The 25,683-nt window shown below is 47.7% G+C and overlaps 1 protein-coding gene across 1 annotated transcript in view; it reads left to right on the forward strand.

Moving 5' to 3' along the window:
• The window catches only part of CPS1 (carbamoyl-phosphate synthase 1), a 244,199-nt gene that overhangs the window by 135,968 nt on the left and 82,548 nt on the right, over nt 1-25,683 (forward strand). The window contains 3 exon segments of the mRNA XM_060257389.1: nt 14,386-14,527; nt 22,222-22,287; nt 24,992-25,055. Coding sequence (XP_060113372.1) covers nt 14,386-14,527; nt 22,222-22,287; nt 24,992-25,055 — 272 coding nt within the window.

Genomic DNA, 25,683 nt, shown 5'->3' on the forward strand with positions numbered 1-25,683 from the left:
TCAGGCCAATGGCCCATCCAGTCCAACACTCTGTGTCACATAAGAACATAAGAGAAGCCATGTTGGATCAGGCCAATGGCCCATCCAGTCCAACACTCTGTGTCACATAAGAACATAAGAGAAGCCATGTTGGATCAGGCCAATGGCCCATCCAGTCCAACACTGTGTCACACAGTGGCCAATATATGTGTGCGTGTATACACACACACGCACACACACACACACACACACATATATATATATATATATATATATATATATATACTGTATATGCTGTATATACTGTATATATATTATATATGTATGTATATATGCATATGTATGTGTATATATATATATATATACACACACACACACACACATATACTGTGGCTAATAGCCACTGATGGACCTCTCCTCCATATTTTTATCCAATCCGCTCTTAAAGCTGGCTATGCTTGTAGCTGCCACCACCTCATGTGGCAGTGAATTCCACATGTTAATCACCCTTTGGGTGAAGAAGTACTTCCTCTTATCCGTTCTAACCTGACTGCTCAGCAATTTCATTGAATGTCCACGAGTTCTTGTATTGTGAGAAAGGGAGAAAAAGTACTTTTTCTCTACTTTCTCCATCCCAGGCATAATCTTGTAAACCTCTATCATGTCATCCCGCAGTCGGCGTTTCTCCAAGCTAAAGAGCCCCAAGCTTTTTAACCTGTCTTCATAGGGAAAGTGTTCCAAACCTTTAATCATTTTAGTTGCCCTTTTCTGCACTTTTTCCAATGCTATAATATCCTTTCTTAGGTGCGGTGACCAGAATTGTACACAGTATTCCAAATGAGACCGCACCATCGATTTATACAGGGGCATTTACAAACTGTGTTTTGATTGAACTTGGGTTTATTGCAGTGTCTGAATTCAGGCTGCTCAGCAAACTCTGGCTTCTGAATGATTGGTAAGGTGGGATGCTAAATCATGATTTAAACCTGCGGCTTTTTATGACATCTGAACATAGCACCGCCCCTGTTAGCCCCCAGCATATAGACAGGGAAGCACAGACCCATAGAAAATCCAGCTATATCTGTCTTGATGGTGCCCCCTTCCACTTTTCCCCATGCCCCCTCCCTGCTAGTGATAACTTAGGAAGCTTCAGAAACTTCAGCCTCCACTGTGGGAAAATTTGAACAGTCCCAAGTGCTCTCTTCCACTCGGGTTGTTGCCTTAAAGGGCCAGGCAGCATTGAGAGGCCAGATTCTCAAAGTTGCCACTCCTTAATTTACACAGTATAAAATGAGAGCAGGAGAGGAGGAATATTTCTTTCCTCACTGGCGATAGCCTTTGTGACTAGAGACAATTTACTACTTCCTCTGCTCCTCCGGAATTGGCCTGCAAATCATATCGATTGCTTGGTGGCCGGGCTTTTCTTGCTCTTAGCAGTTTACTAGCATGAGGCTCCGGGTTCATATTGTTTCCATTCTTGTGATAATGCTTTGTGCTTCTTCGGCTCAAGGTCTTTCTAGTGCAGGGGCGGCCAAACTTGTTTAACACAACAGCCGCATGGAATAAACATCTGAGAGCTGCAAGACATGAATGTCAAAGGAAGGAAGGAGGGAAGGAAGGAAGGAAGGAAGGAAGGAAGGAAGGAAATGGAGTGAGGAAGATGGGAAGGAAGGAAGGAAGGGGAGGGAGGAAGATGGGAAGAAAGGAGGGGAGGGAAGGAAGGAAGGGAGTGAGGAAGATGGGAAGGAAGGAAGGAAGGAAGGAAGGAAGGAAGGAAGGAAGGAAGGAAGGAAGGAAAGGGAGTGGGGAGGGAGGAAGGAAGATGGGAGGGAAGGAGGGGAGGGAAGGAAGGAAGGAAGGAAAGGGAGGGAGGAAGATGAGAAGAAAGGAGGGGAGGGAAGGAAGGAAGAAAGAAAGGAAGGAAGAAAGAAAGGAAAGGGAGATGGGGAGGGAGGGAAGGAAGGAAGGAAAGGGAGGGAGTGAGGAAGATGGGAAGGAAGGAAAGGGTAACGGGGAGGGAGGGAAGAAAGGGAGGGAGGGAGGAAGGAAGGAAGGAAGGAAGGAAGGAAGGAAGGAAGGAAGGAAGGAAGGAAGGAAGGAAGGAAGGAAGGAAAGGATGGGGAGGGAGGGAAGGAAGGAAGGAAGAAAGGAAGTAAAGGGAGATGGGAGGGAGGGAAGGAAGAAGGAAGGAAGGAAGGAAGGAAGGAAGGAAGGAAGGAAGGAAGGAAGGAAGGAAGGAAGGAAGGAAGGAAAAATTGAAAGACAGCAACTAGATGGGGGGAGGGAGAGAGAGGTGGATGCAGGGCTTTTTTTTTTTTTAAGCAGGAACTCCTTTGCCTCTTAGGCCACACAACCCTGATGAAGCCAATCCTTCAGGAGCCTACAGGGCTCTTCTTACAGGGTCAACTGTAAGCTCCAGGAGGATTGGCTACATCAAGGGGGTGTGGCCTAATAGGCAAAGGAGTTTCTACAAAAAAACAAAGCCCAGGGTGGAAAGAATGCATCCTCCAAGCTGCCGGCTGGCTTGCCATGGAGAAGCGATTTAAAGAGATCAATGCCTTCTCCAACTCAGCCAACGGGGCAGGGGGGGCTTCAAGAGCCACACAATATGTGTGAAAGAGCCACACATGGCTCCCGAGCCGCAGTTCGGCCACCTCTGCTCTAGTGGATGTTCACCCAGCCCTTTGCAGACTTGACCTCCGCGATCTCACAAGATACCTCTCTTGCAAAGGGGGAAAAGGGAATCCTCCTTTTCAGAAGGACATATCAAGGATGTCCCCGTGTTTTTTGGCACTAGCTACCGAATTCTTTGCTCACCGATGAGAAGTAAAGAGAGACTGAAAGCTGTACCTGCAGGAGGCTCTGAGCAGAAGTGAGCGATACGCCGATAGCGTCATTCTTTCCACTTTAAAAATCATGAAACTCTCGCGTGGCCATCCTGGAAGCAGTGGAAAGCTTTAGTTGTGTCTCAGGGTATAAAGTGAATTATAATAATCTGAGTATTGACCTTTACGCTGAGAGCAAAGAATACGGTTTTTTAATGCTGGGTTCTAAAACTATGATAAATAAAGTGTGTGTGTGTGTTGGGGGGGAGAATAATGATTGCTGCAGAGGAACGCAAATTGAATTGTCCTGCTGCATCAAAAGCAGTATATACGTGTGTGTGTGCTTGTGTGTGTTTATTTTCCGAGGTGGTTTGCCATTGCCTTCCCCGGTCATTACACTCCCCCCCCCCCAGCAAGCTGGGGACTCCTTTGACCAACCTCGGAAGGATGGAAGTTTGAGTCAACCTTGGCCCGGCTACCTGAAAACCCAGCTTCCGCCGGGGATCGAACTAGGGACCTGAGCAGAGGGCTCTGACTGCAGCATTGCAGCTTTACCACTGTGCACCACGGAGCCCTGTAAACATGGAGGGAAAGGAAAGGCCCCCTGTGCAAGCACCAGTCGTTTCTGACTCTGGGGTGATGTTGCTTTCACAACATTTTCACGGCAGACTTTTGACGGGGTGGTTTGCCATTGCCTTCCCCAGTCATCTACACTTTCCCCCCAGCAAGCTGGGGACTCATTTTACCGACCTCAGAAGAATGGAAGGCTGAGTCAACCTCAAGCCGACTACCTGAACCCAGCTTCCACCGGGATCAAACTGAGAGAGCAGAGGTTTGGCTGCAGTGCTACAGCTTTACCACTCTGTGCCACGGGGCTCTTTTAAGCAATCTCTCTCTCTCTTCGAAATCAGTTGAACTGGGCTAAGACTGGCTATAGATATAAACAGGGGTCATTTTGTAGAAAAAGAGGGGCTGGAGCTCATTAGCACAACTCATTTGCATATGCCACACACCCCCTGACATCACCGGAATTATGTCAGCTCAGCATCTACCTTTAAAAGGCTTCTTGAATTAGAATTGTCCTAATAAATCCTTCCTCCCATTGTCCTTGCAGATTACTTTCTCCTGTGTGGCCAGCCACAGTGGCATGAGGAAGATTTCCATCTGTCTGCTTTCGATGTTTTGGTTATTTTCCCATTTTGTTGTGGGGAAAATAGTAGAAAGTTTGTCAGATCTTAGAGTTCAGCAAAATTCTCACAGGGGGTTTGAACAACGGAGCACAGAAGCGAGTATGGGGGGGTGGGGGGGGGGGGGAGAAGGAGAGAAAGAAAAAGTGCAATAACACTTAGAGGTTCCGGAGCTCCGCTCCTGTGAGCTCCTACACAAAATGAGGCCAGGATATAAACCCAGTGGTCAGGATAGGATAGCAACCTAACTGAAGGACACACAACTGCTTTAATGCCACTTTAATGTCAGGTTCTGCAGTCGCCGGCCTAATCAATAGACCGCATTCCGCTTTCTCCCTCTTGGACTTGCAGCTACTTCAAACGAGCATAGAAGGAAAACGTTTTGTTGTGGTGGGGCTTTCTTCTTGTGAGGAAAGGGCCCTCAGCTTCAGAGGGGCAAAACAGCTGATCCGGCAGAACATATTTTAGATCTCCGTTCGCTCCGTGTCCAGGGACGGCAGCCGGAGGTGGCTGAGGTGACACACAATCCATCTGTGGGTAAACAACTGAGACCCTGAGAGAGACGGTATGTGGGTGAAGGGCATGAAACTGAAATGGTCGATCCCGTAAAAATATCATATATTCGGGGAGGGACGGTGGCTCAGCGGTAGAGCATCTGCTTGGGAAGCAGAAGGTCCCAGGTTCAATCCCCGGCATCTCCCAACTAAAAAGGGTCCAGGCAAGTAGGTGTGAAAAACCTCAGCTTGAGACCCTGGAGAGCCGCTGCCAGTCTGAGCAGACAAGACTGACTTTGATGGACCGAGGGTCTGATTCAGTAGAAGGCAGCTTCATATGTTCATATATGTTCATCAGCATTTCTGTTCGGCATGCTGGCCCAGACGGTAGGGTTGCCAAGTCCAATTCAAGAAATATCTGGGGACTTTCGGGGGTGGAGCTAGGAGACATTGGGAGTGTAGCCAGAAGCAAGGTTTTGACAAGCATAATTAAACTCCAAAGGGAGTTCTGGCCATCATATTTAGAGGGACTGCACACCTTTTAAATGCCTCCCTTCCATAGAAAATAATGATGGATGGGGCACTTTCTTTTGGGGCACACAGATTTGAACTCCCTGGTCCAATCTTTTTGAAACTTGGAGGGTATTTCAGGGAGAGGCACCAGATGCTATGCGGCAAATTTGGTGCATCTACCTCAAAAAACAGCCCCCCCCCCAGAGTCCCAGATAGCCGTGGATCAATTCTCCATTATTTCCTATGGGAATCAGTCTCTATAAGGAACAATGGAGTGCCCAGCAGACATTTCCCTCCCCTCCCCCCGCTTTCTGGTGACCCTGAAGTGGGGGGAGGGCCTCCAAACCCAGGGGTCCCCTGCCCCTACCTGGGGATCGCAAACCAAGAAAAATGTGTTCTTTGAAAATTAATCACAACACTTAAAGACGATTTTCAAATTCGCTAATCTTATTTATGAAATGAAAATTACTTAGAGAACCAAACCACTCTTTCAACAGAGCACTTAAAGTCGTCCACAATGCAAATATATTTATATAAACAAAACAACAATAAAGAATCCCGTATGAGGTAGAAAAGTCCATCACATAAGAGTCCATAAGGACGCACTGCTCTTTGGACAGTTCCGCAGGGCCTGCAAGACCATCCTGTTCCAAATGGCCTTCACTGAGTAGAACTGCTAAGTAAAACTTGCCATCTGGGTAATAGCACAAAATATTAATTTTATTGTTTTTAGAATTTTAATGGATTTTAATTAACTGTAGTTAAAGTGTTATATTTACAATGTATGTATTGCTGTTAGCCGCCCTGAGCCTGCTTCGGCGGGGAGGGCGGGATACAAATAAAATGTGATGATGATGATACTCAAAAGTAGCTTTTTGTTGACACGCAGACTTCTCCTTGTAAAAATAGATAGGATATTCAATGATGCTTTGAAAGTTCTGCAGAAAGGATTCAGATATTGAAGTGAAGTGCTACTGGTAGCGCAGTTCCCAGGTAAAATTTCGTGTTTCGATTAATAACTTCTTCAATATACTTTGATAATCTGGAACCAAGGCCATGCTATCAGGTGCTAGTGGAGGAGTGGGGAATCAAACCTGGTTCTCCCAGATAAGAGTCTGCACACTTAACCACTACACCAAACAGCAGAGGCTGGATGGCCATCCGACAGCAATGAAGATCCTGTGAATTTAGGGGGAGGCATTTGTGTGTTTCCTGCATTGTGCAGGGGGTTGGACTAGATGGCCCGGAAGGTCCCTTCCAACTCTATGATTCTAAGAAGGCTGTTTGTCTGTTCTCTGCGTTGCCCTCAGAGCTCGGCCATCCCGTCTTGTTTACGTCCCGTGTGGCTCTGAGGGAAAAGCGGTTAGCCTCTTTGCGTCTGAATGAATCTCTCTCTGCGACCTCGGCCTCCACGATGTTTACGAGGCGCAGGGAGTCGGAGAGAGCGGCTGGCTGGTGTACATCTCCCATCCCTTTAACGGCTCTTGACATCTCCTGACAAGTCATCTTTGAATCCGGCTCCTCTTGAGGGAAGCAGTTACAACCTGTCTCCTTGAGGCAAGGAGACAAACAATATTTGCCCCGGTCTCATTACTGTAATTGCAGCTTATTCTAGATCTGGTGAGACGTCGGAGCCAATCGAGGAAGCCGACATGAGCCTCTCGCGAGTGGACTTGGCAGGCAGAAGACGGGGAGGGGGGGGGAGAGAAGATGACTTTCTTTTCCTTCTTTTTTGGGCCAGCTGTGCTAGTTTAAAAATCAAACTGCATGGAGAGGCAGGCATCCTCAGTCTCGCTGCTGCTGTTGTGAGAGGTCTGGAGGGATCCTGGCCACTGTGTTCTGCCCCAGCTGGAGTTTCGGGGTCAGCTTTAAGGGCAGGCCTGCAGAAAGCAAGTTACAGTAATCCAACCTGGAGTTGAGACAGGTAGGGGGGCAGTTGCCTTGCTTGGTGGTGTCAGAAGCAGTCCCTCTGGGATATTTTGTCTCTTTAGCTTCCCTTTAATTTGCTTTTTCATTTGGCCTGACTTTCTCTGAAGCAATCCCATTCTTCACCCTCATGCCTTCGTCTGCTGCACTGTTATGTCTCAACAGAAAGAAAAAACTCTCCGTGTAAAATGCAATTTTAACTTGTTGTGAATAATAAGTATCAAAATACAAAACGAATATCGTCAGTACATATCACCAGGTTAAAACCTCATAAGTTACTCTGTGCTCCTATTGCCCTTATGTGGCTGAAAGCCGTAAATTACATTCAGTCCAGTATTAAAAGTAGGAGGTCCAACGGAGAAATGGTCCGCTTTGCAAGACGTTTTGGATCTCAAATCCTTCTTCCAGGGACCATTCTTATAAGTATTTTACAGTTTTCCAGGTCCAGTAGTGCCAAAAGAATTCCTAGTTTTCTCTAATTAGCACGCATAATACCGGGAACGCTATAGTAAGTACTATCCTTATCAGCAATGCAGGCTGTATAGTAACTACTATCCTTATCAGCAATTGTGACGGCATTGTTATGTCTGTCAGATGGCTTCCCCCCCTGTATTTTCTCCATAATTTTAGCAGTTTCCTTTCCCTTGCGCATCTGGTGGACGCCTTACCTTCCATCATAAACCCGAAGGGACGGGCTTTTCCTTTTTGTGTACAACTGCTCTTTTTAAACGTTGCATAGCGCTGGCCAGCCTCTAGGTGGGGCCTGGAATTATAGTTATATTGAACATATGAAGCTGCCTTATACTGAATCAGACCCTGGATCCATCAAAGTCAGAATTGTCTACTGTCACGTTCTCAGGGTGCAGGCAGGCAGGAGTCCAAAGCCAGTCCAAGGTCAAAGTCCAGGAAGTCAAGTAGGAGCCAAGTCACCAAAGCAAAATTGCAAACCAGAATCAGAAGTCAGTGTCCAAAAGCCGAAGGGTCTGGGTGCCAAGGAATTCAAGCAGGTCAGGACCAGGAAGGCGCGTGGATTCAAGCCAGAGAAGAAACTTGTTGCTTCCTCAAGGTTACCAGGTCCTGGGTGAGAGTTATATGGGAGCCTTAATCAGCTTGCTCCCTGGGTGGCAGTGACTCTGCTAGAACTCCGGGCTGAGAGATCAGAAGCATCGGCGTGCCTCATGTCTTCGCTCTGAAAGTTCTTTCCGGAGCCTGCTTCGAACTCTTGAGATGGGAGGGGGAGAGCTTGGAGGAGATTGACTGTCAACAGCTGACACTGGTGCCTGGAATGTGGGCAGAGTGATTGATGGGCCAGCTGTTGGGTGTTTGGCTGAGGAACTGGCTGGCGACTCTTCCAGGTCTGTTAATCCTTCCAGCTCCCCCTCATCATGGCTCATGACATCTACTCAGACTTGCAGTGGCTCTCCAGGGTCTCAAGCTGAGGTTTTTCATGCTTATTTGCCTGCACCCTTTTTAGTTGGAGATGCCAGGAATTGAACCTGGGACCTTCTGCTCTACCACTGAGCCACCGTCCCTCCCCAAATAAGTTGATTCCTAGATGACGAAAATCAGTTCCCCTGGAGAAAATGACTGCTTTGGAAGGTGGACTCCCTGGCATTATATCTTGCTGAGGTCCTTCTTCCCAAGCCCCCTTTTCCCAGTAGGGTTGCCAGGTCTGTGTTGGGAAATACCTGGAAACTTTGGGGGTGGCTCCGGAAGAGGGTGGGGCTTGGGGAGGGGAGGAGCTTCAGCATGGGACAATTCCATAGAGTCCACCTTTCAACACAGCCATTTTCTCCAGGGGATATACTTCTTATCACAGCAAAGTGTGTACAAACATATTTTTGTGACAAAGACTTAACATTTAAACATACATTAATGCTTCCAGAATAGCAACTGGTTACGAAACGCAATCATGGAAGAAGTCTAACAGTGAAAAAGTCCACACGACTCCATATATGAGACAAAGCCCACTTCCTGTACACGTCTCTATGTCCTGTTGTCTTCCGTGTTGCTACCAAGGAATCAAATAAATTCCTCTGGAGAGAGAAAGAGGACCCTACTCCTAGGTCAAATTACAGTTTCATTTCTTGTCCCTTTGTCAGCTTGATTTCTCCACAACCATTGTTCCATGGAGCCACAGAGAAATACTTTTGCTTTTGGATCAGCACATTTCTGGTTTTGCTCTTGCAGATATGGAGCAGAGGTCCATCAGTTGTCATTAGCCACAAGGTCTAGATGTAACTCTCTGTTTGGAGCAGGAATGCTCTGTATTCTTGGTGCTTGGCGGGGCAACAGCGGGAGGGCTTCTGGAGTTCTGGGCTTTGTGGTGGACCTCCTGATGGCACCTGGTTTTTGGCTCCTAAGTTTTGGTGTGACTTAGAGTGTTAGACTGGATGGGCTATTGGCCTTATCCAACATGGCTTCTCTTATTTCTTATTTGCCTTCAAGAGGGGATGGGATAAACATATGGAGCAGAGGTCCATCAGTGGCTATTAGCCACAAGGTATAGATGGAACACTATGTCTATGGTAGGGATACTCTGTATTTTTGTTGCTTGAGAGGCAACAGTAGGAGACTTTTGAAATTCTGGCCCTGCTGGTGGGCCTCCTGATGGCCCCTGGGTTTTGGCCACTGTGTGACACAGAGCGTTGGACTGGATGGACCTTTGGGCTGATCCAACATGGCTTCTCTTATGTTCTTATGTCTGGGGTAGTGATGCTCTGTATTCTTGGTGCTTGGGGGGGCAACAGTGGGAGAGCTTCTGGAGTTCTAGCCCCACTGATAGACCTCCTGATGGCACCCAGCTTTTGACTACAGTGTGACACAGAGTGTTCGACAGGATGGGCCATTGGCCTGATCCAACAGAGAGCCAGTTTGGTGTAGTGGTTAAGTGTGTGGATTGTTATTTGGGAGAACCGGGTTTGATTCCCCACTTCTCCGCTTACAGCTGCTGGAATGGCCTTGGGTTAGCCATAGCTTTCACGGGAGTTGTCCTTGAAAGGGGAGCTGCTGTAAAAGCTCTCTCAGCCCCACCTACCTCACAGGGTATCTGTTGTGGGGGGGAGGGAAGGTAGAGGAGATTGTGACTGCTCTGAGACTCTGAGATTCAGAGTATAGGGCGGGATATAAATCCAATATCATCATCATCATCATCATCATCATCATCATCATCATCATCATCATCATCATCATCTTCTTCTTCTTCTTCTTCTTCTTCTTCTTCTTCTTCTTCTTCTTCTTCTTCTTCTTCTTCTTCTTTTTCTTCTTCTTCATCTGTGTATGAATACACAATAGCTTATCTCCTTAGTTTGCCCCATGATGCCTCCTCCTTTGTTGATAACTTTCCGGAGACCTTCTGTTGCTCAGAATTCTCCGTTCCGAGCCACTGAAGAGAAAGTCCTTTGCAAAAGCACGTTTGTGTAGTATTACTCACGAGGCAGTAAGACAGTCAAGCAAAAGCGAGGACTGAGTGGAGGCCCCGGGGCTGTCCAGGCAATTGCCAATGCTGGAAGTGTTCCGCCAGTCAGCTAATAGATTTCCCCAGTTCCTCTGCGCCAGGTGAAAATTTCCTCATTAAGGGGAATTTATTCCATTTCTTTATATCATTCATTATTAAAGAAGACACGGGGAGTGGATGGAGTTTCAGAGATGACAGGCGAGGAGCTTAAACACACACACAAAAGCCCTGTGATGGGAAATCCACCCTGGAAGCCGAAAACGGCGGAAGGGGAGGCGGCAACGCACGGAGGGGATCGCCTTTATTGTTTATAAACAGGGAAACATGGGAGACTTCATTGTGCAAGGAAGCAAGTGGCGCTGCCTCTCCATTAAACGATTATGGCAGTGCGTAAAAGGTTGATTGTCTAGCTCCGAGACAATTTCTCTCCCGGCCTTAAAACTTCAAACTGTCATTTTGTGGCAGCAAATATTGGGACCGGGACAGGATAAAAGATGTTAATCACTGGCTCTTAGAATTTCAGTGCTTTGAATGTCGTTACCGGGTGGCATTAAGGGAATAGAACCTTATGGAGGTTTTTGAAGGGGATGCGTCGGATTCCAGCAAAGGGAAGGATTGGAGTGGGTTGCAAGGCAAGGAGGAATGTTGATGGGCTTGCAGGGAAAGGGGGGGAGACAAGCGGCTAGGAGCAGAATGCCTTCCTGAGCTGGGCCAGCCAGTTCCCATCGTAAAGTTGCCAGCTTCCAAGTGGGGCCAGCAGATCTTCTAGAATTACAACTGATCTCCAGACAAGTGAGATCAGTTTCTCTGGAGAAGGTGGCTGTAGGGCTGCCAAGTTCCCGCCAGGGGCAGGGTGTTCCCACGGTCTGGAGGGCCGCAGCCTACCGGTTGGGAGTAGGCTGCCGGGGGAGGGGAATCCCCGCCCAGATGAGCTCCATCACTGTGCGCCAGCCTGGGCACAATGACATCACTCAGAAGTGATGTCATTGTGTCGGGGACATCACGCCGGGGACACTCTAGGACTTGCAGAAAAAAAAAACTCTATGGATGCTCTAGGACTCGTGGTAAAACTCTATGGTACCACAGAGTTTTACTGTGCGTTCTAGAGCATCGCACCAGGGCACTCTAGGATCCACAGTAAAAACTCTATGGTCCCACCTGGAGGCTGGCAACCCTAATTATGGCATTATACCACACTGAGGTTCTCTCCGTCCCCAGTTTCCACTTCTGAGCCTTTGGGAATTTTGCATATTTATTTTATTTTGTTTGATTTTTAGCTCATTCTTCCTGTAGAACAGGCTCAGGGCGGGTTACATCATAAAAACGGTCAACAGTAAAAACAGAAAAAACCAATTTAAAATATAAAACCTAAGACTCAACTGAAAGAATATCTGAAATCTACCAGAGGCATTGCTTGGAGCAGCTACAAATACAAGTTGATGGGGTGTGAACTGGCAGAGACTGACCAAGAGAAAGATCTTGGGGTCGTGGTAGATAACTCACTGAAAATGTCAAGACAGTGTGCGTTTGCAATAAAAAAGGCCAACACCATGCTGGGAATTATTAGGAAGGGAATTGAAAACAAATCAGCCGGTATCATAATGCCCCTGTATAAATCGATGGTGCGGTCTCATGTGCAGTTTTGGTCGCCGCACCTCAAAAAGGATATTATAGCATTGGAGAAAGTCCAGAAAAGGGCAACTAGAATGATTAAAGGGCTGGAACACTTTCCCTATGAAGAAAGGTTGAAACGCTTGGGACTCTTTAGCTTGGAGAAGTGTCGACTGCAGGGTGACATGATAGAGGTTTACAAGATAATGCATGGGATGGAGAAAGTAGAGAAAGAGGTACTTTTCTCCCTTTCTCACAATACAAGAACTCATGGGCATTCGATGAAATTGCTGAGCAGACAGGTTAAAACAGATAAAAGGAAGTACTTCTTCACCCAAAGGGTGATTAACATGTGGAATTCACTGCCACAGGAGGTGGTGGTGGCCACAAGCATGGCCACCTTCAAGAGGGGTTTAGATAAAAATATGGACCAGAGGACCATCAGTGGCTATTAGCCACAGTGTGTGTGTGTGTGTGTGTGTAATTTTTTTTGGCCACTGTGTGACACAGTGTTGGACTGGATGGGCCATTGGCCTGATCCAACATGGCTTCTCTTATGTTCTTAGAAAGTGGGTGGGCCAGCAGGGTTTCTCATTGGCCTCTGAAGATCTGATGGCCTGTGCAGATTTTTAAGACCATGGCACAAGAACCTTTCCACTGGATTGCCAGATGTAGTTTTCATCTCCGCAGCCCCAGGCGAGCGAGGCTTGCTTGGGCTGGTTGGATCTCTAGCCAGCCCAAGCAGGCCTCGCTTGCCCAAGGCTCTCCTTTCTGGCATTGGGTTGCTCTGGGCTGGGGGGGGGGGTGGCGGCACTAATGAGTTATGTTAATGAGCTCTGCCACCTATTTTTCTACAAAACGACCCCTGAGTATAGCTATTCCAGATCTGGAGGAGGTGGGGGGAGGAGGAACTGGTCTACAGATCTTCTCACGTGCCTTTGCTTTGTCAAGACCGTTCGTTTACGTCTTCCGACGAGCCCTAAAATAGCGTGGTGATTCAGGTATTTTAATTTGCAGTGTGCGGGGAGCACAATCCAAAGGCCAAGAGTCTTTCTTTGCTAATTGCTTCCTCTTTCCTGATTCAGGCCTCACTTGTGCATCAATAAGGACACCTGCAGGTTTGCTCTTAACAATGAGAAGGGGAGGCAGAGGTGCTAAAAATATGCATTGGCTCTCGGGTTGGCTTGTCTGAAAGGCAGCTCCCAAAATGGAGACAGGAGAAAAAGGCGATGCTTCACAAAGGTGGTGTGCCAAGGCAGTCGAAGGGTGGCTTGGTCTGCAGAGATGAAAACTACATCTGAAATCCGGGGAGAAGCTGGGGAGAAGTAGTGGAAAGGTCTTTGTACCATAGTCTTAAAAATTTGCACAGCCCATCAGATCTTCAGAGGCCAATGGGAAACCCTGCTGGCTCACCCACTTTCTAAAAACACTTGACAGGCGCCAGGAAACGTGTTTATGGAGCTGATAGGCATTGCATTTGGGAAACCTGTTGCGGTTTTTATTGGCCTAGAATCAGCGAGACTTTGGGTTCAAGTCCTTGTTGGCCATAAACCTCAGTAGGAAACCTCAAGCCAGTTGCTCTTGTTGCAAGGATGGTTGTAGTTAGCAGGGCTTTTTTTGTAGAAAAAGCCCAGCAGGGACTCATCTGCGTATTAGGCCACACCCCCTGCTATCACCATTGTTTCACACATGGCCTTTTTGTAGAAAAAGCCCAACAGGAACTCATTTGCGTATTAGGCCACACCCCCTGCTATCCCCATTGTTTCACGCAGGGCCTTTTTGTAGAAAAAGCCCAGCAGGAACTCATTTGCGTATTAGGCCACACCCCCTGCTATCCCCATTGTTTCACACAGGGCTCTTTGTAGAAAAAGCCCAGCAGGAACTCATTTGCGTATTAGGCCACACCCCCTGCTATCCCCATTGTTTCACACAGGGCTCTTTGTAGAAAAAGCCCAGCAGGAACTCATTTGCGTATTAGGCCACACCCCCTGCTATCCCCATTGTTTCACACAGGGCTCTTTGTAGAAAAAGCCCAGCAGGAACTCATTTGCGTATTAGGCCACACCCCCTGCTATCCCCATTATTTCACACATGGCCTTTTTGTAGAAAAAGCCCAGCAGGAACTCATTTGCGTATTAGGCCACAGCCCCTGCTATCCCCATTGTTTCACACAGGGCTCTTTGTAGAAAAAGCCCAGCAGGAATTCATTTGCGTATTAGGCCACACCCCCTGATGCCAAGCCAGCCAGAACTGCATTCCTGTGCATTCCTGCTTAAAACAAAGCCCTGGTTGTTAGGATAAAAAGATGGACGAGAGATCTGTGTATTCTGCTCTGAACTCCTTGGAGAACATCGATGACAGTATCTGTAATATATTTTTAATGTCCGTTCCAGAGAGTCCATTCCTGAGGGCACCCTGCGGAGAGCCAAGCAGATCGGCTTCTCGGACAAACAGATTGGGAAATGTCTGGGAGTGACCGAATCGCAGAGCAGAGACTTGAGACTCAAGAAGAACATCACGCCGTGGGTGAAACAGGTAGAGCTGCATGCAGGTTTGGTTGCCCCTGTAGGCCCTTCCCGTGAAAAGTGGCTAAGGATTCTGAGGACTCGCAGGAAAAGAAGAGAGGAACCCAGAGCTGTGGCATCCCTCTTTTCCCTGGGGTCTAGAGAGAAGGAGGAGAAGGGGGAGATCAGGATAAAGGAGAGAGAAGATCAAACTAGAGAGAACGAAGTCCAGTTCTGTGTCACTGACGAGGCGATGTCTCCAGTGTCTATCAAGCCTGGCCTGTATTTTCAGCAAGCAAAGTCTTGGGCTGGGGGTATTGGGATATTGGGTTAATATAGCAGAGTGGTAAAGATGCAGTACTGTGGTCCGAACTCTCTGCTCACGACCTGAGTTTGATCCCAGCGGAAGCTGGTTCAGGTTACCGACTTGAGGTTGACTCCGCCTTCCATCCTTCCGTGGTTGGTAAAATGGGTACCCAGCTTGCTGGGGGGAAAGCATAGAGGACTGGGGAAGGCAATGGCAAACCACCCCGAAAAAAGTCTGCTGTGAAAGCGTTGTGAAAGCAACGTCACCCCAGAGTCGGTAACGACTGGTGCTTGCGCAGGGGACTACCTTTTTTTTATACTAGCCCCGTGGCGCAGAGTGGTAAAGCTGCAGTACTGCTATCTGAGCTCTCTGCTTATGACCTGAGTTCGATTCCAGTGGAAGCTGGTTCAAGTAGCCGACTCAAGGTTGACTCCGCCTTCCATCTTTCCAAGGTTGGTAAAATGAGCAGGGGTCATTTTGTAGAAAAATAGGTGGTGGAGCTCATCCAGGGATTGTTATGCAGCTGCACCTACTATTCAATGGACAAGGAGGTAGAACTCTCAGAAGGAGGAGGTGGAACTCTCAGAAAGGTTCAGGAGCTGTGCTCCTGTGAGCTCCCACTGAATCCAAAGCCTGAAAATGAGTCCCCAGCTTGCTGGAGGGAAAGTGTAGCTGACTGGGGAAGGCAAGGGCAAACCACCCCATAAAAAGTCTGCCATGAAAGCATTGTGATGCCACGTCACCCCAGAGTCGGAAACGACCGATGCTTACAAGGGACTACCTTTACCTCTTAAATTTGAAAAATAAGTCCCGCTGCTCTCTCTCTCGGTGATAGTTCAGGAGCCGTGTATTAAATTTGGATGTGAAGAACTTGAATGCATGTCTTCTTTGGAACCTGGTCCAGAGGGGGCCAGCCTGTGGTCACGTGGAAACGCTTTGGTGGGTCCATCGACCAGATTAGAGAGCCCCAGGTTCCAAAGGGGCCAAGCAAGCTGTTCACCATCTTCTAGCTCGAAAACAGGACGGCACTTCGAGCACATGTCCTTTCTCACTCGCACAAATTTACAGCCTCACAGAGGAAGGAGAGCAGCTTCACTTCCTGCCTCGAGTTCTCCGCCCCCCTTGCCTTAGTTTAGAGCTGAAAAGCAGAAAAGCTTGGGAACAACGGTGCTGACCCGTCATGTCGCATGACTGTGAAACGTGAAGCTCCTTTTGTCTGTCTCTTGGGAATAAATTTTTATAGGGCCATTCTTTATTTTAAGTGCCTCATCACCACACATTCATTTGGTATTCATTGTGATAGCGCTTAGGAGGACGCATTCATCGGCTATGCGCAACGGAGCCGCCGGTCGCTTTTGTAGGTGCTCTGTAGTCTTTTTTGGCATTGGGCTGAAGGAGGTGGGTAAGAAATTTCTGAGAACTTTGTTTTCTAAAGCCATTGACAGTTCTTGGAAGAGCCGCTCTGCACCCCAATCTCTCATTGTCCCAGATGTGGCCCTCTTTTGGCTGGTTTTCTTGAGAAGAGATCAACAGAAGTTCTTCACCTAAAGAGTAATTAATATGTGGAGTTCTTTGCCACAGGAAGTGGTGGCAGCTACGAGCATAGACGGCTTCAAGAGGGGATTGGATAAAGATCTGAATAAGAGGTCCATCAGTGGCTATTAGCCACAGCGTATTGTTGGAACTCTCTGGGGCAGTGTTGCTCTGTCTTCTTGGTGCTCGGGGGGGCAACAGTAGGGGGGCTTCTGGAGTTCTGGCCCCACTGGTGGACCGCCTGATGGTACCTGCATTTTGGCTACACTTCTCTTATGTATGGGACAGTGGTGCTCTGTATTCTTGGTGTTTGGTGGCAACAGTGGGAGGGCTTCTGGAGTTCTGGCCCAGCTGGTGGACCTCCTGATTGCCCCTGGGTTCTGGCCACTGTGTGAAACAGATTGTTAGACTGGATGGGCCATTGCTCTGATCCAACATGGCTTCTCTTATGTTCTTATGTCTGAGGCAGTGATGTTCTCTATTCTTGGGGGTTGGGGGGGGCAATGGGAGGACTTCTGGATTTCTTGCTCCACTGGTGGACCTCCTGATGGCCCTTGGGTTCTGGCCTCTGTGTGACATAGATTGTTGGACTAGATGGGCCATTGGCCTGATCCAACATGGCTTCTCTTATGTTCTTATGTCTGAGGCAATGATGTTCTGTATTCTTGGGGCTTGGGGGTGTGTGTGCAGTGGGATGGCTTCTGGAGTTCAGGCCCCAATGGTAGACCTCCTTATGGCCTTTGGGCTTTGGCCTCTGTGTGACACAGAGTGTTGGTGCTTGAGGGAGCAACAGTGGGAGGGCTTCTAGTGTCCTGGCCCCACTGATGGACCTCCTGATGGTGCCTGGTTTTTTTTGGCCACTGTTTGCTACAGAGTGTTGGACTGGATGGGCCATTGGGCTGATCCAACAGGGCTTCTCTTATGTTCTTTTATAGTCTGAATCCAATCCTGTTATGCAAGGGTCAGTTATGAGCTCCTGTTTGCTTTTTGTTTTTTTGCCATCAAGTTGTAGATGACTTCTGGCAACTCCGTGGGGTGTACAAGGCAGGAGACCTTCAGAGGTGGTTGGCCATGGCCTGCCTCTGCATATGAATCCCAGAATTCTTCAGTGGACTCCAATTCGAGTACTAACCGGGGTTGACCCCGCTTAACTTCTGAGATCTTATGAGATGAGGCTAGAATGGGCCATCCATAAGAGAACACAAGAGAAGCCATGTTAGATTAGGCCAGTGGCCCATCCAGTCCAACACTCTAGGTCACAAGGGGCCAAAAAACCCAAGTGCTATCAGGAGGTCCATCAGTGGGACCAGGACACTAGAACCCCTCCCAATGTTGCCCCCCCCCAACCACCAAGAACACAGAGCATCACTGCCCCACACATAAGAACATAAGAGAAGCCATGCTGGATCAGGCCAGTGGCCCACCCAGTCCAACACTCTGGTTAAAACAATTTTTATTTAGTAACATATGGTAACAGTATCTTATTCCTGCATCATTAATAACTTCTTTTTATCTGTCCCATATATTACTTTCTAACCTCCCCTCCCCCCGTTACTTGACCCCCGCCGGTGTTATTTACTTATAATACTAATATTAAAAGGTACCCTTAACTAATTAAAAAAAATTACATTCTTCTTCCTTCTAAGACTAAATCATTATCAAAAATTGTCCAATGTCCTTTTATTTTCCACTCTTTTTCTACATATCTTCTGAACTTTTTCCACTCCGTCTTAAAAACTTCTAAGTCATAGTCTCTTAAAATTCCTGTTAATTTGTCCATCTCACTCCATGTCATAACTTTTACAATCCAATCCCATTTCTCTGGTATTTTTTCTTGCTTCCACAACTGTGCATATAATGTCCTAGTAGCTGAAAGCAAGTACCAAATTATAGTTCTATCTTGTTTTGGAAATGTTTCCATTTGTAATCCCAACAGAAAAGTCTCTGCAGCTTTTTTGAATTCATATCCCAAGATCCTTGAAATTTCTTGTTGGATCATCTGCCAATACTTTTTCGCTCTTTCACAAGTCCACCACATATGGTAGAAAGAACCTTCATGTTTTTTACATTTCCAACATCTGTCTGGCATCTTGTTATTCATCTTTGCCAATTTTTTAGGAGACATATACCATCTATACATCATTTTAAAACAGTTCTCTTTAATACTCTGACATGTTGAAAGTTTCAAAGAGTTCTTCCGACATTGAGTGCATCCTTGCAGGCCAAGGCTTCACACCTGATCGAGGAAAAGGAAGCTGCTTTGGAGTTTATTTTCAAAAAGTGTTTCCCCAGCTGATGGGAAATCGGGGTTGGATTGGAAAAAAGAGGGAGGGGTGGAGAGTTCTCTCTAGGGAGCTTATATCAAATAAATGACTCTGGAAACTTCTGCAGATGATGAAAATGCAACTCGTCTCCAGAGACCCCTCAAAGCCTCAAAGGAGCCCCCGACCCAGGACTCCCTTTTAGCTAGCTAAATCTCCTCAAAGTTTCCTGTGCATATCTTGGACTGATCTCTGACTGAGAAAAGTAGGCAGTAGGCATTAGATTGCCTTCCACTACCCCTAACAGAAGTTCCAGCCTGCTCCCCTTCTGAGAAGCAGTTCAGCTCGGCATTTTCCAACCCCAGAAGTCTCTCCCCCAGTCCAACACTCTGTGTCATACAGTGGCCTAAAAAACAGGTGCCATCAGGAGGTCCATCAGTGGGGCCAGACACTAGAAGCCCTCCCACTGTTGCCCCTCCCAAGCACCAAGAATACAGAGCATCACTGCCCCAGACAGAAGAAATAAGAGATGCCATGCTGGATCAGGCCAATGGCCCATTCAGTCCAACACTCTGTGTCACATAAGAACAGAAGAGAAGCCATGTTGGATCAGGTCAATGGCCCATTCAGTCCAACACTCTGTGTCACATAAGAACAGAAGAGATGCCATGCTGGATCAGGCCAATGGCCCATTCAGTCCAACACTCTGTGTCACATAAGAACAGAAGAGATGCCATGCTGGATCAGGCCAATGGCCCATTCAGTCCAACACTCTGTGTCACATAAGAACAGAAGAGAAGCCATGTTGGATCAGGCCAATGGCCCATCCAGTCCAACACTCTGTGTCACATAAGAACATAAGAGAAGCCCTGTTGGATCAGGCCAGTGACCCATCCAGTCCAACACTCTGTGTCACATAAGAACATAAGAGAAGCCCTGTTGGATCAGGCCAATGGCCCCTCCAGTCCAACCCTCTGTGTCACATAAGAACATAAGAGAAGCCCTGTTGGATCAGGCCAATGGCCCCTCCAGTCCAACAGTCTGTGTCACATAAGAACATAAGAGAAGCCCTGTTGGATCAGGCCAGTGACCCATCCAGTCCAACACTCTGTGTCACATAAGAACATAAGAGAAGCCCTGTTGGATCAGGCCAATGGCCCCTCCAGTCCAACACTCTGTGTCACATAAGAACATAAGAGAAGCCCTGTTGGATCAGGCCAGTGACCCATCCAGTCCAACCCTCTGTGTCACATAAGAACATAAGAGAAGCCATGTTGGATCAGGCCAATGGCCCATCCAGTCCAACCCTCTGTGTCACATAAGAACATAAGAGAAGCCATGTTGGATCAGGTGACTGGCCCATCCAGTCCAACACTCTGTGTCACATAAGAACAGAAGAGAAGCCATGTTGGATCAGGCCAATGGCCCATCCAGTCCAACACTCTGTGTCACATAAGAACATAAGAGAAGCCATGTTGGTTCAGGCCAGTGGCCCCCCCAGTCCAACACTCTGTGTCACATAAGAACATAAGAGAAGCCATGTTGGATCAGGCCAGTGGCCCATCCAGTCCAACACTCTGTGTCACATAAGAACATAAGAGAAGCCATGTTGGTTCAGGCCAGTGGCCCCCCCAGTCCAACACTCTGTGTCACATAAGAACATGAGAGAAGCCATGTTGGATCAGGCCAGTGGCCCATCCAGTCCAACACTCTGTGTCACATAAGAACATAAGAGAAGCCATGTTGGTTCAGGCCAGTGGCCCATCCAGTCCAACACTCTGTGTCACATAAGAACATAAGAGAAGCCATGTTGGTTCAGGCCAGTGGCCCATCCAGTCCAACACTCTGTGTCACATAAGAACATGAGAGAAGCCATGTTGGATCAGGCCAGTGGCCCATCCAGTCCAACACTCTGTGTCACACATAAGAACATAAGAGAAGCCATGTTGGATCAGGCCAATGGCCCTTCCAGTCCAACACTGTGTCACACAGTGGCCAAAAAGCCCAGGATCCATCAGGAGGTCCACCAGTGGGGCCAGGACTGTGCCCCCACCAAGCACCCAAAATAGAGAGCATCCCTGCCGCAGAGAGAGAGTTCCAACATGGGTGACAACAAGGGATTTCTCTTCCTCTTCCAAATCTTGTTTGGTATGAAACAGTCATTCTGAACTGTATTTGCCAACGTGTGAACCGAACCCGAGTGGGGTAGTTCTGTTTCGGAATGATTTCAAAGTAAAGTCAAGAGCATGGATGTTGGGCCATGTACGGCCACAGGATGAAAAAGAAGCACGGGGATTTGGCATCATAAAGCATTTGTGGTGGATCAAGACTCCCTAGGGTTGCCAACTAGGACTTGTCCTGCTGTAGCTTTGCAGAACGGATGAGAATGATCTCTGGTTTTTTTGTCAAATGACCAGTAACAAACTGCCCTTCAAAAGATTATTCTTCTTGGGACAGAAAAAGACACATTTCGACTAGACAAGTTTTTAAAGAACATAAGATCATAAGAGAAGCTATGTTGGATCAGGCCAATGGCGCATCCAGCTGATCTGTGTCATGGAGTGGCCAAAGCCGAGGGGCCAGCAGGAGGTCCGCCATCAAAATATAGATCTGGGTGTCATCTGCACATCACACAAAGCTCACAAACCGCGTGCACACAGACAGACACAAACACACAGGAGAATGCAAGCACAGAGTTGCGCAGAACTCACAAGTGTGGTTCTGCCGGTTTCTGCCGTGTCGGAAATGGTTTCTCCACCTGCCCCAGCAAAGAACAATATCAACAACAGTGACTGCCATGATGAAAATTGGCTCGCCTTGTGGTGTTAGATTTTGGGGAGCTTTTTTGCATGACATCCTTTTGGGCAGAAAAGCAGAATAAAAATGGCAAAAATGAAATCAAAAGCCTAAATCATGCAATTCAGGGGCCGAATCAGCCCTCGGAGGGCTCCTGTCAGGCCCCCAAGCAACTGGCTGTCATCTGCTTCCTTCTCCCTCTCTCTTGCTTCCTTCTGCATCACAGCTTGCTTTGCAAGGCTTGCTCAATCACGCAGGAGCTACAGAGCAAAGCCTCTGTTTTCTCCATTGGCTGAGGCTCCTGCCTTGGGGAGGAAGAGCTTGCTTTGCCAGGCTCTCTCAATTGCACAGCAGAGCTACTGAGCCAAGCCTCTCTTCCTTCTATTAGCTGAGGCTCCTCCCCTTCCTGGTCCCCTAGGGAAGGAAGGAAAGAGCCAGAGCTTCCTTTGCCCAGTTCCCTGGATCCCACGAGAGAAATACAAAGAAAGCACCTTTAAAACCAGTGAGTGCTAACGTTTTAAGCTTGTTTTAAGTTTTTTAAAATATATATATTTGTGTTTGTCTTCTTTATAAAATTTATATCTCTGCTACCTACTCTTAAATAGGTACACCCATGGCCTGCCCCGACATGGCCCAGCCCAACAAGGTCTCATTTATGTCAGATCCGGCCCTCATAACACCTCTGGTCTAAATAAATAATGCTCTCTGTGCACGACCTGTGAGCATTCTGGCCAGAGGGAGGCAGAAAGCAAGCATGGAATCCCAAAAGTTTTGTGTGTGTGCATGCGTGTGTGTGTGCTGATCATTTTCCTCTCCCTTCCTCCGCAGATCGACACCCTGGCAGGAGAATACCCTGCTGTAACTAATTACCTCTATGTCACTTATAATGGCCAGGTAAGTGCCACCGTTTACTGCTGGAGAGCGACCGAGTATTATGATGTATTTTCTCCCATTAGTATCTATTGACCTTGCAGCTCAAACTCACTCGGTCTAGAGACAGCTCTGGTTTCACGCAGCTGGCAGTGCCATAATCCCACCGGAGTCCAGGTGGAAATGTTTTCTGACTGTTGTGATGGAGAAGGTGAAAAATATATAGCTGGCGGTGTTAAAAGTCCTTCGGCGCAGACGGAACACAGAGAGAAGCAGGGAAAATTTACCCGCAAAGCCGCAGTTTTGTTCCCTAAATCTCAATATCTGTGAACAATGAAACGTGCTCTTTCCTGTGGACTGCCAATGAGAATTGCGTCGATGTAAGCTTCGCCGGCAGTTTTACAATGTGGGAGATTTTTCCCTTCTGATATTTAACCTCTCGCTACCAAATCTGATTTGTGGAGCGCAAGACGTTTGTGAGCATGTTGGGCACCCCGTCCCATCTTGTTTCACACTATTTATGAACAATGAGTTGTGTTGCGAACAGGGGTGGAATTCTAGCAGGAGCTCCTTTGCATATTAGGCCACACCCCTGGTGTAGCCAATCCTCCAAGAGTTTGCAAGGCTCTTTTTGGTAAGCTCTTGGAGGATTGGCTACATCAGGGGTGTGTGGCCTAATATGCAAAAGAGCTCCTACTAGAATTCCACCCCTAGTTGCGGATATGCTGTCCCATTGTCCAAAGAATTTTCAAAAGGTGATTGCATGCAGGAACTTTGTGGGTTTCCGAGCAATTCATCAGCTAGAGATTTGGGGAAAATAAGGGTTGCCAACTCAAGGTTAGGAAATTCCTGGAGATTTGAGAGAGGAGTCTGGGAATTGCAGGGCCTTAGAAGGGGAGAGACCTGAGATGTAATGTCACAGAGTTCATCTTCCAAAGCCATCATTTCCTCCAGGCGAACTAACCTCTGTAATTGTAATTTCTAGGCCTCATTTTGGACAGAAGCTCACAGGAGTGGAGCTCCAGAACCTCTAAATTTTATTGTGCTCTTTCTTTCTTAGTCCCACCCCCCCCCCCCAAACCCCTTGCTTTTGGACTCCATTGTTCAAATCCTCTGTGAGAATTTTGCCGAACTCTTTGACAAACTTTCTAATATTTTCCCCCACACCAAAAAATGGGAAAATAGCCAGAATCTATCAAGCACTGTGGCCACATAGGAGAAATTCCTCTAAGTTGTGGAGTTTTGTGAGCAAAAATTCTACTTTGTGAGCTCCTGGCATTAAGGTTGTGAGCTGCCGCGTAAATTGGTTTGCTCTGGGGCCATTTTTCCTGAGCTAAAACAAAAATGTGTGAGCTGGAGGCTAAAAAACCCCCTGTGAGCTAGCTCACACTAACTCAGCTTAGAGGGAACACTGGATGGGAGTAAGGTTTGATTATGAGAATTATAATTCAAGAAGGATTTTAAGGTAAATGCTGAGCTGATATAATTGAGTACACCTTCTGGGAATGTCAGGTGTGTGCGGCATATGCAAAGGAGTTCTACAAATGAGTTGCGCTAATGAGCTCCAGCTCCTCTTTTTCTACGAAATGACCCCTGGCACCCACAGACACCATGTTGGAGACCCCTGGATTAGAAGATGATCCCCTGGACCTAACCCAGCCTGCTAATGGTGGCTAATCTATCAAACCAAGGTCTGAAACCATGGTTTGAAGTTGGCTTATTAAACACCAGCGGTCTTCCAGTTTTGCATGAAGCTTGAATTCAGCCCTCCTGGGTTAATCGTCAAGCGCTTTCCTGAGCTTTGCCCTCCTGGTGAGAGCCAGTTTGGTGTAGTGATTAGGAAGAAGAAGAAGAATTGTAGATTTATACTCCACCTTTCTCTCTGAATCAGAGACTCAGAGCGGCTTACAATCTCCTTTATCTTCTCCCCCAACAACAGACACCCTGTGAGGAGGGTGGGGCTGAGAGGGCTCTCCCAGAAGCTGCCCTTTCAAGGACAGAGGGGCTTACAATCTCCTAATCCCCCCACATCAGGCACCCTGTGAGGTGGGTGGGGCTGAGAGGGCTCTCACAGCACCAGCCCTTTCAAGGACAACCCCTGCCAGAGCTATGGCTGACCCAAGGCCATTCCAGCAGGTGCAAGTGGAGGAGTGGGGAATCAAACCTGGTTCTCCCAGGTAAGAGTCCACACACTTAACCATTACACCCGACTGTGTGCGGACTCTTATCCGGGAGAATCAGATTTGATTCCCCACTCCTCCACTTTCACCTGCTGGAATGGCTTTGGGTCAGCCATAGCTCTCATAGGAGTCCTTGAAAGGACAGCTGCTGTGAGAGCCCTCTCAGCCCCATCCACCTTAAAGGGTGCCTGTTGTGGGGGAGGAAGGTAAAGGAGATTGTAAGCCTCTCTGAGACTCTGATTCAGAGAGAAGGGCTGGGTTTAAATCTACAGTCTTCTTCTTAGCTACAGAGGGAAGGAGGCAAAAATATATGCGGAGGCTTTGTACGATCGCCTGCGATCGGAGTCCTGGTTTCACAAGCTCCCCACAATGAAAATAAACCATTGCGTTTATGGCATGTCCAAGTCGGCATTGTGTTCCTTTCAGAGCTTGGAGAGGTTTCCGTCTTGGAGAAAGAACTGTGTGCCATAAATGGTTTATTCTCCGGAGCTCAATGGGTGCTGTTGAAAATAATTTCCACTGACTTCTCTTATGGTGTTCTATTCCAGGAGCATGATGTAAAATTTGACGATCGCGGAATGATGGTGCTGGGCTGTGGACCGTATCACATAGGTAAATCTTCCTTATGGCTCTTCGGTTTCGCACCGCCGAGAGGCTCTTGGGAAAGTCGTTTCTTTTGTGCCCTCCTCTGCAGGAGCGCTCAGTGTTTTGTGGAGTTCTACCCAGGGAAACTAGTGTTGCACCTAGACCTGGTTTCCTGTTGAAATACATAGGAAGGGACATTGCGGATGCTACTGTTTCCCCTGGCAAAGAGATACTAAATGGGCCAAGCCCAGATCTCAGAAGCTAAGCAGGGTCAGCCCTGTTTAGAACTTGGATGGGAGACCACCAAGGAAGTCCAGGGCTGCTCTGCAGAGGCAGGCAATGGCCGACGACCGCTGTTGGTCTCCTGCCCTGAAAACCCTACGGGATCACTGTGAATTGGCTGCAACTTGATGGCCCTTTCCACCCCCACATGTGGCCAAGAGAGTCCTCTTCCCGTCCTCCTAGTTCATGAGAACAAATCCCCCACCTTGAAAGGTTAAACACTTGGGGCTTTTTAGCTTGGAGAAACTTCGACTGAGGGGTGACATGAGAGAGGTTTACAAGATGATGCATGGGATGGAGAAGGCAGAGAAAGAAGGACTTTTCTCCCTTTCTCACAATACGAGAACTTGTGGACATTCAATGAAATTGCTGA

Source organism: Heteronotia binoei, chromosome 16 (genome assembly GCF_032191835.1).
Source record: "Heteronotia binoei isolate CCM8104 ecotype False Entrance Well chromosome 16, APGP_CSIRO_Hbin_v1, whole genome shotgun sequence".
In the NCBI taxonomy this organism is placed as follows: domain Eukaryota; kingdom Metazoa; phylum Chordata; class Lepidosauria; order Squamata; family Gekkonidae; genus Heteronotia; species Heteronotia binoei.